We start from the raw sequence: 15,499 nt of genomic DNA on the forward strand, positions 1-15,499 counted from the left end.
TATGATGAACAAGCTGTGCCATCAGGCAGTCTAGTGAAGATTTTGAAGACAGAGAATTGATGGTAGCCAAGAAGCATGGCAAATGTGTAAAGAATTATGGTAATGAAGTATAAATTTCCTCTGTTTTGGGTGTTCTTTATGCGATGGTTTATGCAATAGGGGAGTTTCTCCAGACGAACTGTGGGCAGCGAGCCACAGGCCAGGTGATGTGGTCACGGCAGGGCCCCGCGACGTCAGGACTTACAAACGCATGACGAGGGAAGGGAAAGCGAGACGAGATTAAAAATAAATAAACCAGTCACCGAAACAACGCGGAAAGAAAGAAAAAAAAAATAATTTATTTTCAAAAAGAACAAAGGAAAGCGAGCCTTTCCTCAGGCAACCAGGCGGTGAGAAGGCACTAAGCTGCGCGACACGCCGCGGGCAAAGCCCCGCATCTAACCAGGGACCAGGGCGAGGCACCGAGGGCCGGGACCCCCTTCCCCGTGGGGCAGAGCCGCCCCCAGCCCCGGGCTCCCCCTCTGCGGCCACCTCCGGGGTCCGGCCCCTTCTCTCGGCCGCCGCCGCCAGAGCATGCGCGGGGCCGGGCCAGCCCCGCCGCCGCCCCCGCTCCCCTCATAGCGGCGCCGCCGGGAGCTGCCGGAGCCGCTGGTGCCGCCGCTCGCCCCTGGGCTGGAGGTGAGGGGCCGGGAGGGGGGGGGGGCGCTTCGTTCCCCTTTGTGCTTGGGTACGGGGCGGTGTGTGGGGAGGGTGAGGGGTGAGGAAGAGGAGGAGGGGGCCTGGTGGTGTCAGAGGGAGGAAGGAGAGAGGGAGGGAGGGAAGGAGGAAGGGAAGGGCTTCGCCCGCGGAGGCTGCGCCGCCGTCGCTCGGTGCCCGGCGCGGAGGAGCCGCCGAGCAGCCATTTCGTGGGGCCGGGGGGCGGCCGGCGCCTTCCCTGCCGGGGCTGCCTCCCGCACCGGGCTGCGGTGGAAGGAAAAGAGCGATTAAATAAAGGCTGTCTGCGCTGGCGTCCTCTTCGTGTGTTGGGGTTTTGGGGAGAGGGGTTTGGTCGGGGTCTGTACTGCTTTCTCTGTAGGGCTGCTGTGGGTGTGTTGCGCCTTTTGGGGCGAGGGAGCCTTCCTTCGGGTCTGAAATGGAGGCGGCGGATTCCTGAGCAAAGTGCGCAGCGAGAGCAAATGCTCAGAGGCCGATTAGATAGTATCAGAACAAAAACACTTCTCTCTTTTTTTTTTTTTTTTTTTTTTTTTTTTCCTCTTTTATTGGAGGACGCTTCTTGCAAAACAGTTCCTGTCTTCCTGCTGTCTCAGCTCGACCTTCGGGAGGTTTTGTCCTTTAAAGATAAAACTTCGTCTCATGGCTTCTAGCTGCTCGGGAAGCCGAAACCAATACTTTGCTGTAGGTGCTGGTTTTGTGGCCTGCTGTAATCTCTCCACAGGACAAAACACTGTTATTCCTTCCCTTTGCCCCATCCAAATACCGTCTGTGGCTCCTTTCAGAGACGGCAGTCGCCACGGACAGGTCAGACTTCAGCTGGCTCTCAGCCTGCATTCAGCTCTGGTGTTTCCGACCCAAGAAATGTCGGGAAGCCCGTCATCTTCCAGTAGAGCCACTGTGTGTAGTAAGAGCCAGCTCCTGCATACAAAACTTCCTGCTAATAGTCCGAGAGTGTCACGAGTGCAGCCTGTCCGCGGTCTCTGCCCAGTGGTCAGGCACTTCCCTTGGTAAATAGGATCCTCTTGGTGAGACAGCCTGCCCACGGGGCTGGCAGCTGGGTTTATGAGCTTGAGGGTACTTGGAAACTGGCATTTTCTCCTTTTGCTTTCATTTTTGCTTTCCTGAAAGCTTCAGGTTACTATAGGTGTTCTCCACAGGATGTAGGAGCTTGCAAACAATTGGGGCGAGTAGCTCCGTGTTGGTGTAGGCTTGGGAGTCGCCCACCTCCCATCCTCTCCGCTCTGTGGTTACCACTCCCCTGCTCCTGCAGAAAGCCACGGCTGTCCAAACTTCATGTTCAAATCTGTTTGTGTTGTGAGTCATGGACGGATTCTTCCTGAGATTACTGGCAGTCCCCGACAGCGACGATTGCTGCTGAACTGTCATGTTTTAAACTAAACAGGGTATTTTGGGGCGTTTCACATTACCTAATGAGATGTGTACCTCGGTGTTACAACTGCCTGCAAGGAAATCAAAAACGCTCCTTGCTGGTGTAAAAGCAACAAAGCTGGTATGCAGGGAGCCGGGCTCGCTGGATGCAGTGACGGGTGGCCGTTATTTTGGGTATTTATTGAAAAACCAGAAATAGCAACCAGTGAGATTGTAAGGAGGGAGCTGGCAGGGCAGCTCCTTGGTGGCCCCGACAGAGGGTTGGAGTTGGAAGCTTCCAGCTGGGGAAGGGAGGTGGCCTGGGCGGTGGCAGAGCGGTCGGGTAAGCTGCTGGAGTGCTTCCCCATGTGTTTGGGGAGCTAATATATGTTGAGTTTTGCTAGTACTCTTCAACAGAAAGCTCCTTGTTCCTCATATTAAAGTAGAAGAAGTTTCAGATGGCAGTCTGGCAAGTGTGACCAGGGATTGCAGGGCAGGATGAGGGTGGTCTGTGGAGGAAAACCAAAGCTGGTCCAGGTGGAAGTTTGCTGGTGTTTAGCTTAGTGATATGGTTTAGCGGAGGACTTGTTAGTTTTAGGTCAGAGGTTGGACTTGGTGATCTTGAGGTCTCTTCTAACCTTGAAATTCTGTGATTCTGTGTGGAAATGGTCACTGGGACCAGAGACACAGCAGACCCTGGGTGCTGTCTGTGCTACCATGCAGATGTTGGAGCTCGTGGTGGGCTTCTGCTCCCTTTGTTGCCCTATGATGGGACCACTCTGTCCCGTGGGGTGCTGACTGCTGACTTTGAACGTGTGCTGCAGCTGAAATCACCGTGACCAACGTAGCTTGGAAGGAGATATCCAGCCTGATGTGTGTGCTTCTTCACTGGTATTGGCAGCAGAGTGCAGTGCCCAGGGACTGCATACCCGAGCAAGCATTTTGCTGGGCTTAGGTTTGCATTAGCCATTACCCCTTTGTGTTGAGCAAAAGCATTTAATTGTTTTCAGGTCAATGCTGCCTTAAAATGGAATTTTAAATTCTCTTTAAATGTGTTTAATTTTTAAGGCTTCCAGGTCTTGGCTATACGTGGTTTAGCTGCATCAACTTCACAAAATTATCAGTTGCACGTAATTACAAACACGTGGCCTGTTATGTCAGGGCAGTTCAGATCCCTGCCACGTTTTGGGCTCTTTTAAAGTTTTAATTGCAGTTTGACATGATACTTGAGCTCCTGGGCACTCTGCTGAACAAGTAGAAAAGCTGTTAGTGACCTTGATGTAATGCAAGGAGACATCTATTGTGTTCCTGCAGTGTCATGTTAGGCATCGGATTTTTTTTAATCAATTCGGTATCTGCATGTGAAGAAGCAGTTGCTCAAGGATTTATATAGTGGTTGCTTTTAGTCTGGACTTATAGTTAACTCGTTACGCAAATGAGGACCTCTGAAGTGTTTGGATGAGAAAATTAATCCCCAAACCAGAAGCTATTAGTAGTGCTGCCCCGTTAACTGTGTTCTCTGTGCCATATGTAACTTGCAAGACTTCGTCATGTTTTGATCTCTTCTCCTTCTGTTCCTCTTCTAGCCTTCCTCCTCTCAGTTAACACGTTCACGTAATTTGGGGTGAAATGTCTCATTACTCTTTTGCAAAGCTCTGTTGACCTTGGTGAGAACTTGAGTGAAGGATCTCTTGAAAATGGCATTGCCTAAAGCCTCTGGTGCCCAGCTGTAGCAGAGCTGAGCGTCGGTATGGTGCATTACAGGATCATGTGAAGTGTTTTTTTTTTTTAATTATTACTTCCTGTTAATGTTGTCACAGGGCTTTCACAACATCACATGAGAGGCAGGCTGAAGTCCCTGTGGATTTTGAAACTCACCTCTGACTGAATCTGGCTGGCTCATAATGTGGTACAAGCAGACATGGGAAGCCAGCTCTGTTGAGTGACTCCTTTTGTAGGAACATCAGAATTATCAGAGTGTTTAGATACTTGGGGTAATAGTGTGAAAGCTTACAGAGTTGTATATAAATTACTGTTGTGTTTGTGTGGAGGAATATGATTAGGTTTTTCTTTCAAACCTCCTCACTGTTGCATCATTGCCTCCTACACTCTTTCTTTGTGATACTTACTGTGAAACAGTTTTCTCTGTGTGGGATTTCTCATAGCTGAGACCTAAACTTTGGCACCACTAAGTATAGTAAATAAAGCCTATTACACAAAGACTATTATTGATAATAGATTAAATAGATAGCCTTAATGGAATTTGTCTCTAGTGCTGCGTATCTGTCATGCTGAGACTTGCAGGTCACAGCTGAACTTATTTAATGCTTTGTCTGTTTTCTCTTTTCTTTTTTAAGTTGTAACATTAGGTAAATACCTGATGTCTAACCCTGTTTTGTTTGCTTTTCTCCTTTCCGTGTCTTCCTGTAACTCAGTGAGACTGCATCAAAATGTCTCTCTATCCTTCCCTGGAAGATCTGAAGGTGGACAAAGTTATTCAGGTATGGGAGGCTTTTGTAAAAGTAGTGTTGGTGACAATAATAGATGTGTTGATATTTAGTAAGGGGAGGGGGGGGATTGCTATGGAAGTTGTGATGTAATGTTTTACCATTGCACTTCTAAGGATCATTGGACCCTTGAAGTTGTAGGTAAGGATTGTAGTTGGGATTTCTTTGTTCTGTCTGCCATGTCCCATGTGCTTCTTATGTGAAGATGCAGTTGGGTAACACGAAATTTGCCCCCCTGAACAAACAAACCAACCCACCCTGCCTGGAGCTAAAGATCAACTGCTAGAGTTTGTGATCTAAATGCTAAATGTGATCTATTTACTACTTTTATCTTTTGTGACCTCTGAATGAAGCAGTGAGGAAATGGAAGTAGGGTATCTCTGTGTTGATAGACAAAATCTGTGTCCACAGCAAATCAGTGAGATTAAAATGGCTGCTGGTTTAAACGTAAACTTCTTGCACCAAATATTCTAACCAGTTGTTTTTGCCCAGCATTTAAGTTAGAGACATTTCTTCTAAATATGTTTGATAAATAATGAGTCACTCTTGCTCTGAAACTTCTCTCTAAACAAAACTTCCTGAAGAGGACTACGGAATCTTCTATTTTTAAACATTATTTCCGTGAGGGGGGGGAAAAAAATAAAAAATCAAGTAATTCAATTGTCTCGTTGAATTAAGTGATTCATATGTCCTGTACAGCATAGTTTTCGTTGTGCTGAAACTTTTCCCCACCTTTAACCTGTGTCTTAGAGATAGATACTGGGATAGCTGTTCCTGTCATACTTAGCAGGCCTCTGTATGCTAATTTATTTTGGCCTCATGTATTCATGATCAGTGAAAAACAGGTAGCTGAGATACCATGAGGAGGAAGGGAATTAGCTTACTTTAGTGCTATCTCTTCTATTTGCAAGTCAGCAACAGACAGTGAAAACACTAAGTTTAGTTTCTAAACTCAGTTGTGCGTTTGGGACCTCCTGTAGAAAACTCCTAGGAGGTCTGTTTCTTTCAGAAGGTGTTAAATTAGTAGCACTGAATTGCGTGGAATGTGAATTGCAACCTGCAGGTAACTGTGGCAGAACTCATGGCTGATACCTGTAAGCAGTGAAAATGTAGAACTGCCATTCAACTGAAAACAAACCTACAAAACACTCTGCAAATGCTGTACTTCCATAATTTTAAATTTTAAAGTTTGTCAGCCAAGTTGAATGTGTCTTTCAGGGAGATCTTAGGCTCTTTAACTTGCTTAATAACAAAACTGGAACTGAGGTTGATGGTCAAGCTTTTGTGTTATTTGTGCAACTGTCTTTGAGGAAGGTACGAGTTTGTGTTGACATAATAATGCAGTATATTGTATTAAATCATTTGTTTCAAAGAAAACAGCTAACTTCAGAGCTTCAAGATAATGGCAACAATGTGTAAAATAATGCATAGTCTCCTGGCTTCATAGTAAAGATATTTGTAATTCCTCTTTTACAAGATAACACATGAGTTTCCTTGCTCTTAGGCTCAGACCGCCTTTTCTTCAAATCCAGCTAATCCAGCAATCTTGTCTGAAGCTTCTGCTCCTATTCCTCAAGATGGAGGTAAGATCATATACTGTGTGGTATCCTAATGTTTTGGAAAGCAGTTATGAAACTCTATAGTTAAAGTGCAGTCAAATACCTATAAAGATGAAACTGTTTACTGAAGGTGAGGCCATGCCTTTTTGGAAACGCTTCCCCAAGTGCAAACAAAAAAAAAGTGGCAAATAACATTTTTGTAGCTTTAAGAAGCCTTTTTTTTAAGTGAGCTTAACGTAACAAGATCTGTTGCTGGTACTGTTTGATCTCTCCTTAATGCTTACCTCAAATGCTTATGTACTTATCACGTGTTTGTAAACTTCAGAGAGCAGCCTGAGTCTGAGCGTCTTTCCCCTACCCCACCCCCAGCATATGAGCTTGCTGGGGAACAAACAAGCACAAATCTCTGTCAGTAGAGAAGAGGAACTTCACTACTGTCATGCAAGCAAAATAAAGCTTCCTGCAGATTTTGGGCTCAAAGGTCTGTTGGGTAATCCACCAGACCTAAAGTTGTATCGACTGATACCTCCTCCTGTTTACTCCATGCTCATATACACCCACAAACATGCATGGATATGTTTGAATTCTGGGCTATTAAGTTATGTTTGGTCTAAAGGACCTGAAATCTCTAACGAGCTTGACCAGCTGCAGTGCTGGAATAGCCATCAGGAATGTTGGTGGATCTGATATTAAAGCATGGTAGGTGTACCTTTGTCTCCAGTTCTGCTCTTGGAGTTGGTGCATCTAAGATCACTTTAAGGATGGATTTTCTACAGCTCACCTTAAATCCAGGAAGGATCTAAGTTCTTACCTGACCTAACCTCATTAGAGTAAGTTTGCTTCAGCAGTTCCTCTCCCTGGCAGCATTTCTTTAGACTGTCTGGAGTTTGAATTCTCCTGCAACTTCTATGTCTACTGTACTGCTGGCCAAATGACATTTTGACATCAGCTTGTCTGTAAATTGCTCAGGAGCTGTGTGTGGCTGAAGACTGCTTATCGCTTAGATCACCTTTCCTTTGGGATATGTTGTTAACAATCTCTAGGACTTGCCAAGCCCACAGGGGATCTCTGTCTTGGTAAAGGCAGGACAAGATACATCTGACAGCTCTTGATGATGTTTTCTGCTGTTTTGGAGACTCTTAGAATGAATCTTGCTATTACATTCTCATTCAATGTTGTCTTTTATGAAGAATGAAGAAGAAAAATCAATTCACTGCAGAAGTCTTGGGAAGCTTTAATTGCCTATAATCATAGGGGCTTGAAAGGCAAGCAGAAGATAGCCACAGAGCTACTCATTAGAGGTTTACTAATCTGTATCAGTGAAACCAGTTTGGAAATAAGATTGGGCAGTTCCCACATGAAACAGAATGCTCACGTGACAGCTGACAGTATTAAGGGACAAAAAAAGTTTTTCTTGATGGGATTAGAATTCTTTGTAATGGCCTTTGAGTTCCTTCCTGGAAAAGTAGCTTTCAGTTTCTGGTCAAATGTGGGTTCTTATAATAGCTGTTCTTAAACATATACCCATAAATGAACACTAAAAACATCATCTGTGTGGATCAGGGAGCCTATGTGCTTTCAAGACTGCCCCTTGTACCACTTGGCTCTCTGAGCAGCCTTTTCTGTCTCTGCTGATTTGGTCAAAAGGGCGTGTGTTCTTGTAACTGCTTCTTGTTAAATAGCATCACTTAATTATCTCTGGAATGTCAAGAGCAGCATCAAGCTTCTTTCCAGAGTGGTTTGACTCAAGGTCTGACAAATCTGACTTTTCTCCCATTCCCAGCCACCTGCTCCTCTCAGAGTAGAGGAATGTCCTGCTGGATATTTTAAGGTCCGCAGTTCTTTTTTTTTTCTCTTGGTATGAGGACTGTATCTAAACAAGACTTCAATTTGAACCTATGGGAAAATGACAGCCACTTTCTCATGAAGAATATTATAGTCAATTTTCCTCTGTGTGTTGCTTCTTTGTATGGGCTTCTGTTTTTTTTTTTTTGTTTTTTTTTTTTTTTTTAGTTCTATCAGATCCTACACATTCAGTATCTGTTGGTTCCATGAATTCCTCTTGCACTGCACACTTCTGTCAATGCCATTCCCTCACGCTTTTTCAATTTATCCTGTGTTCTCCAGCTATCCTGCTGTGGGGGTGGGAGGGAGAGTAAGTAGTTCCACACCAATTGCCTGTAAACTTTGGAGGAAAGAAGGGCTTGTCATGATGGACTGGAGTACAGCATTGGTTTTGGACCTCATCACCGCATAGCTAATGTTGGTTGTGCCATGAAAGAAAGGAATGAATGGAATTGCTTAAAGAACGTGGATAACTTTTAGTTATCTCAAAAGCACTGCTCCTGTAGTTGCTTTTCTCAGCTGGGCTAGAATAACAGTCCTGATTCAGGTGGATCTCACACTGTAATTTTCAAGTTACGTACATTACGATACTGCAAGGTTTGTTTAAGTTGTTGTCTGTGTGATAGCAATAAACTGGTTTGTTAAACATATTAATGGCTTTGTTTTTCTTGTTCGTGTAGGTTTATACCCCAGACTATATCCAGAACTTTCTCAGTACATGGGCCTGAGCCTCAATGAAGAAGAGGTGCAGAGAAACCTACCAGTGGCAGCAGCTGGTCAGCCACAAGGGGTAGGTATCAGTCAAGCATACCTTAGAAACTGAAAGTATAAAGAATAAATGTGTATCTACCATTCTAGATAGTAGACTTATTTGTAGTATGTATCCCACCTCACTGGTAAATGATTTTTTTTTTTTTTTTTTTTTTTAAGTAGCAGAGGCTATTTTTCTACAGCTTTAAACAGAACACCACACTTCCAGTTTGGGGGGCAGGAGGGGAAGAACTGGTGTTGTGACTTGCATTTTAATTTTGCTGCTTTTCTTTTTTTTTAATCACTTGATATAAACTGACATACAAGTATTGTAAAAAGTTGAAATTAAGTTGTCTGGCTATTTTGTCTTAATCAGCAACTGGTAACACGACCTTCTACTAATTACATGGTAGCTCCAGTGACTGGAAATGATATTGGAATTCGCAGAGCAGAAATTAAGCAAGGCATCCGTGAAGCAATTTTGTGTAAAGATCAAGATGGAAAAATAGGACTTCGCCTGAAGTCTGTTGACAATGTAAGTACAGAAGCTTGCTTTTGCCTATACAAATCCTACTGCTGAATTAAATTAGTAGTTGAATTAGTGTATGGTCAGAGAACTGTCTATTATATAATACTTGCTTGTCTGTTACTAGCATTTGAAAACCCTCTGTTAGATCTGAAACTAGGGCATAGACTAAGATCTAATTTTATAGCAGTAATTTATTTTCATATAACACCTGGAGAATAGCTGTAGTATTTCTTCAGAGTATAAAATGTCCTTGCAGAGCTGCTGTGACTCTAGTTAGCAGTTTAAGTACTTCCCAGAGTTTCCACAAAGATACAGAAGTCTTGAAGTTCAACAGTAGGCAGAGAAATGAATGTGATATAAAAGGAGAGGTATTTTTACAAACTCTTGCAATATGCTACTCATGAGAAAATTTAGGATAGTGAGGGTGTCAGCTATATACAAGGAGGAATTTAAAATCTCTCTTCTAGTTTCCTTTAACATGACTGTAGCTGCCAAAAGGTCCAGGAGGTTGTCTGCTTCAGAGCTTCCCTGTTTAGTTATTTTCAGATTCTCAGTATGAGAAATGCTACTTCTTTGTCTCTCTTTCTTGAGTGTGTTTTGGCTGGGTCATTTATTTACTCAAGGTTTCACATAGAACTACAGAATCATTTTAATCCTAACCCAGGAAATACTGGAGTTTTCCTAGAAAGTAGTGTGAATTCTCTGTTGCCTGCCCTCACCCCATGGGAGGGTTTATTTATCTTCTGTGTTGACATCCTTTACTTAGTTTTGGGGTTACTTTGACTGGAAACATTGTGTTTTTTTTAACACTTTTTTTTTTTTTACTTGAGGTGCTAACAGTAAGTAAAAAAAAAAAAAGTTAAAAACTAATGGGTTGAGAAAGAAGGAAAAATCTGCTATAGAGTTCTTAGTATTGATGATCTATTTCTCAAGCTATATGTAGACAGTCTTACACAGGAGTTGGTAGTCAAATTCCCAGGCAGACATGCAAATTTAGTACCAGTCTATATGACCTAGTTTTTCAGAATTCTTGTTAAAACAGTATTTACTCCTTCAAGGAAGGTGTTACTGTGAAGCACATGTCTCTTAATTTCTAGAAATCTAAACAGAACAGACTTCCTTATTTCCTAACATCATTCTAACATTAATATCTATCAGTCTCTTAAAGACATCTATAAACTTACTGAAATTTCAAAAATGTGTCTTAAAGACTTGATGAATTCGTCTCCTTTTGTCTATCTGGTTGGTATTACACAAGAATAGAAAACAAGGGCTGTGTATTCAGTGATTGGCCTTCACATTTAAGGAAGAACATCCTGTTTCTACCATGCCCCCTTCTTTTGCAGGGTATATTTGTCCAGTTAGTCCAAGCAAACTCTCCAGCATCTCTAGCTGGTCTGCGGTTTGGGGACCAAGTTCTGCAGATCAATGGTGAAAACTGTGCCGGATGGAGTTCTGATAAAGCACACAAAGTTCTGAAACAGGCTTCTGGAGAGAGGATTTCAATGATCATTCGGGACAGGTAAGACTGACTGCAGATTGTTGTTATCCATCTTGGAATAACTGTGAAGTTCAGGTCTCCCTCACCTGAGAAGCATGGCAGGCATACAAAATATGTTTGTCTACTTTACTATTAAAGATCATTAGAAATGTTCCTTTTTATGGGGAACAGTCAAAATAATATTTCAAAATAGTCACTAACTCGTGAAGTGCCACTGCACACCTCTTGCTTGTGCATGATGAGGCCTAACACCTTCAACATAAACTAATGAGTGATAGTGTAACGAGTGATAGCATAATGTAAATTCTGAGTTCAAGAGTTCTGTGCTTTCTCTGACACAATTTGACTTTTGCTTATACGTATTGAAGCTTCTGCTTACTGAAATACCAATAAAAACAGTATCAAAATAGTCGCTGTATTAATGAGCTTAAATTCTTCACTTCCATTTTTATTTAGCATGGTAGTTTTCTTGTGGACTTTACTGCTCACATACGAGTTCATGCCAGGCTCACTAAAAGTATGCTTGATAAACCAGTATGTTTTTAATCAATATAAGGTATTTAATATATATAGTAATAATGGGACAGATGCAACATGGTCTCTAGGCTGAGATGACAGAGGATGTGTGACGTGACTAAGTACATGTCTTCAGTAACTTTTTCAATGTTCTTTTGTGTTTGAGTCAAGTTTGACCCCAATGGGGGGCATATGACTTCTATTGTATTAAAACATAAGATTCCCTACTGTCTACCACTTCTGCGCCCAACTTCTGCTCTCTTGCTGGATTTCTTAACTTCTTAAGACAACTTAAAGATTTGTTGTTTATAACACAGTGAAAAATCTGTTGGAGAAGCCTTTAATCTCCAGAATCATGCAGTCACCTACAGTTGTCAAAATGGCCTGCAGTATTTTAGCTACCTGGTAACATTGGTTAGGCAGAACTTAAGTTTGAATGGGCATTTGTGTGGTTGGCTGTTGGGTGGTTTAGTAATCCAGAGGGTGGAATACCTGTAGAAAAGAGAAGACACAAAAACTTTAAAAACTAATTTCCATATGGAAAGTGACTTCAGCCTAGAAAGAAGAGATTACAATAGCAAGTAGTCCCAAAATGAAGTTAAACCCCTACCACTTTTGATTGTACTCTTTAGAGACTCATACATCAACTACATTAACCTTTTTGCAAATCAAAGGTACCAAAATAGTGTGTGGTTCTCTCTGTGGTTTGGTAGACTGAAAGCATGTTCTTGCATTAAGGTTATTCTGTTTCTTACAGGCCTTTTGAACGAATTATTACCATGCACAAAGACAGCACAGGGCATGTTGGCTTCATATTCAAGAATGGAAAAATAACCTCAATAGTGAAAGACAGTTCTGCTGCGAGAAATGGACTTCTTACGGAGCACAACATCTGTGAAATCAATGGCCAGAACGTCATTGGACTGAAGGTACATTTTGAGGCTTCTCTGTGGTTTTCTTTCTGTAGGCAGGGCAACTCATTCTCTTCCTCTCTACCTCTACCTTTTATAGTTGGTTCTCAGTTTTTATCTTTAAGGTATGCTTTGCCAACAAAGGAATAAGTTTTCCCCCTGCCAGCCAGTGTAAAATCATAGTAGAATGTCTATATCCTTACTCCAATGAGTTCCTGTAAGGGATGACTCCGTAGGAAGTTCATTAGCACTGCAGTTTAGTGATTTGCCCTGAAGGTTAAATACTGTAAGCAAGGAGTTGTGTGGCTGTTAAGCTGCGTGAATGTGTCTTGATTGGGTTCCTGAACTGCTGCGTTATTAGTCATCTCAAGTGATGTTGCTGATATGATTTCTTGTTCAATAACAGGACCCCCAGATAGCAGACATCTTGGCAACAGCTGGAAATGTAGTGACAATTACCATCATGCCTTCCAGTATTTATGAGTATATAATAAAGAGGTAGGTAACAACCAAATAACGCAGCCATGGTGTTAATTATATCAAAGCTGACAACTTATTTCGCAGATTAAATAAAATGTAATTGTCTTGCCATGAGAACAAACCTGATAGAAGGACTAGTTAAGGTGGTGAAGTCTGAAAGTGTACATAATCCAGTGGTTTTAATCAGACTAATGTGATGTGCTTCTGTTTTTAAACTGTTGATATGTTAGTGATGCTCCTTTGACTCTTATTCTTTTGAAAAACCCCCTTCTAAACATGACTCGACTAAATTTGAATCTCTGAGCACTTAGTACATGGATAATACCAGTCTTTGTTACCTTGCAACTAAACTGCTTCTAGTGCAGCTAGTTCTGGTGATGTAAACATGATTCTTGGCAGGATGTCGTTGGGTTTCTCTAATCCTTTGGCAGCACTAGCTTTCTACAGCTAAATCTCTCCTGGGGGAAAAAAAAAAAAGTTTTAAAGCTGCTAGGAATTAATTGTAACACTTTGAATGCTTAAAGCATAATTAAGTGTTCCTCCCCACCCCCATTGTATGTTCTTCCTACAAAGCTGTTTCCAGGACAGCCGTCTTCCCACCAGCCCTTTTCCTCCCTCCTACTTATGATACTGCTCTGAACAAATGACTGCATCTTGAAAGATGTTTGTATCACAACCCAGCTGCTAGCAAAATGTTGGGTATTGGGACATGTCTTATTTATGCGGTGTAGTGCAGCTTTTCTAGAGCAATGTATTTGTTAAAACAGTGGAGTGAGACTAATTTTTAAATCAAATTAAAGGGCTAGCAAGGACAAAGATACAGTGAACAGATGCTTTTAGTCGGCTTCCATGTCTGTCTTAAAAACCTGAATGACTTTTCCTTTTCTATAGGATGGCAACTAGCATTATGAAAAGCCTGATGGATCACTCCATTCCTGAAGTCTAAACGTGCATCATGTACATGTGTCTGTACATACATTTGATGAGAATTCCACTAAACTCGGGCTATTATACTCAGTGATTTCTTTCTTCTGCACATGAGCCTTTCTGGAGGCCAAGAGAAGATATGCTGCATCAAGCATTTGCATCTATAATGGCTGGGAATGTTACAGTTCAACATATCTTGTTTATTCACAAACTGTAAAACTTGTAGCCTTATATGCTTGACGAATGTGAAATTCCAATTGTGTTATGACTTTTCGTAGATCTCTTCCTTAGTTCACTACTCCTATAAGCCATTGCAACTAAAGGAACCAGATATCACTTGCAAAATTATGTGTTGTTACCTAGGGCAATGCTGTGCTTTGTATGTTTAAGAGAAAAGTATTTTTACTGCTTTCTGTCTGCAAGAGTAGATATGAAATAGCCTATTTAGAAGTATGGCTAGTACTAGTTTATTTCTTGTTCTAGTAAATTCTGTTTACACAAGTATGCCAGCTAAGCTGAATATAGCTGAAGGCATCATTCAGTAAGTATATTAAATAAGGTAGTGTACAGATAATCAAATCTTTTTATTACTTGTTATACGAATTGTAACTGATGCTTATCTCTCGCCTTAACCAAGTTCTTAAAGATTCAGAAGTAACCAAATAAATGACTGAAACTTTAGATGGTGTGTGTGCATGTTCTTGAGGTGAGCTGAGACAGGTTTCTTTCTTAAGGTCATTTTCAGCTGGCAAGAAAGACAAGGTAGGAAATAAAGTTTTAAATAGCTTTCTAACAAAGGTCATAGGCATGTTCAACTGAGATTTTTAAGTGATCTGAAGCTAAATGCCAGGTGGTGAGCAGTTTCTTTTTTCATGTTCTATTCTAGCTTCTAGCTGTGCAGTTCTCCTCCTCAGATGTTGCAGTAGCCCAACGCAAGTAATTTTAGTTTAGTATAAGTATTAATAGGTATGGGAAATCAATTCAGGTTTCCTTTCCTAAATGAACCAGGATCCAAAGTTGGTTGGAGAAGATGGTACCGGACTGACTTGCTAGTCCATCTAACTGAAGAAATATTTCAAAAGGTGAGTGCAAGTGCAATATATAAAAGAGTTCAAAGCTCAACCCTGCAATAAGGATAGTCCCAGGCTGCCAATCCCTTAATAGCCTGTGTAGCTAGCTGTAGCTTTTCCAGCTTGTAGGAAATGCACTGGGGGGGTAGAGTTGGGAACTCACAGACATACTTTTCTTCCTGGGAACACTGCCAAATTTAGCACTTCAAGTTCAGCCATTTCTGGCTTCTCAAATGAAGTTCTGTTACTGCAAGAGAAAACCAGTATTTTCAGGTTGCAGTGGTGATCAAATTCTTCCTGAGAGCCAATTTAATTGGATTGTCTCTAAAAACTAGTGGGGTAAGCACTTACTGGCAGGAACTGGTGACTTCATGCAGCCTTGGTATGGCTCAGAAGTGCATGGGTGTTGAGCCTGTGACCTGTAGCAATAACCTTAAGGAACTCTAGCACAGTAGCTTACTTAACTATGAAACCCCTGTAGCCCAAAGAATATATGGCCTCTGTATCTAATTAACTTCTCCTTAGGAGCAGACTATTTAGTAGGGGACAATTCTATACCCCTTCAAGCTTTAAAACCCCTTATTTAAGCAAACCTTTTCAAATATGTAAACAGCAGCTTGACCAGCTTTTCACTAATTAAATCCCTTCAATTCGCTACTGAGTGTAAGTGGATAAGTTGGTATGCTTATTTTATATATGTAACTTAAATAGTCTTAAAAAAAGTTAAAGAAACACACACAAAAAAAAAAAAACATGCTGCACAGAAAGCCCTCCAATGTGAAAGGAACATGCCTGTCTGAAACTTGAATAAGACAACCTGAA

General features: G+C 41.7%; 1 protein-coding gene across 1 annotated transcript; it reads left to right on the forward strand.

Moving 5' to 3' along the window:
• The first annotated feature begins 573 nt into the window (after positions 1–573).
• Positions 574–14,288, forward strand: SDCBP (syndecan binding protein). Its single transcript, XM_084508305.1, has 9 exons — positions 574–678; positions 4,518–4,583; positions 6,094–6,172; positions 8,674–8,783; positions 9,120–9,278; positions 10,619–10,794; positions 12,047–12,218; positions 12,607–12,698; positions 13,572–14,288. Exons 2-9 carry the CDS (start codon positions 4,533–4,535, stop codon positions 13,624–13,626), a joined length of 894 nt encoding a protein of 297 aa, XP_084364431.1. The 5' UTR covers positions 574–678; positions 4,518–4,532; the 3' UTR covers positions 13,627–14,288.
• The last annotated feature ends 1,211 nt before the right edge of the window (positions 14,289–15,499 follow it).

The sequence above is a fragment of the Aythya ferina genome (genome assembly GCF_964211825.1).
Source record: "Aythya ferina genome assembly, chromosome: 2".
NCBI classification, from domain to species: Eukaryota; Metazoa; Chordata; class Aves; order Anseriformes; family Anatidae; genus Aythya; species Aythya ferina.

Excerpts from the sequence above, each read along its gene's own strand:
- SDCBP (XM_084508305.1), top strand. The coding sequence starts at position 4,533 with ATGTCTCTCTATCCTTCCCTGGAAGATCTGAAGGTGGACAAAGTTATT. Across the intron at positions 6,173-8,673 it reads TCCTATTCCTCAAGATGGAG|GTTTATACCCCAGACTATAT; the intron begins GTAAGATCATAT and ends TTGTTCGTGTAG. Across the intron at positions 9,279-10,618 it reads GCCTGAAGTCTGTTGACAAT|GGTATATTTGTCCAGTTAGT; the intron begins GTAAGTACAGAA and ends CTTCTTTTGCAG.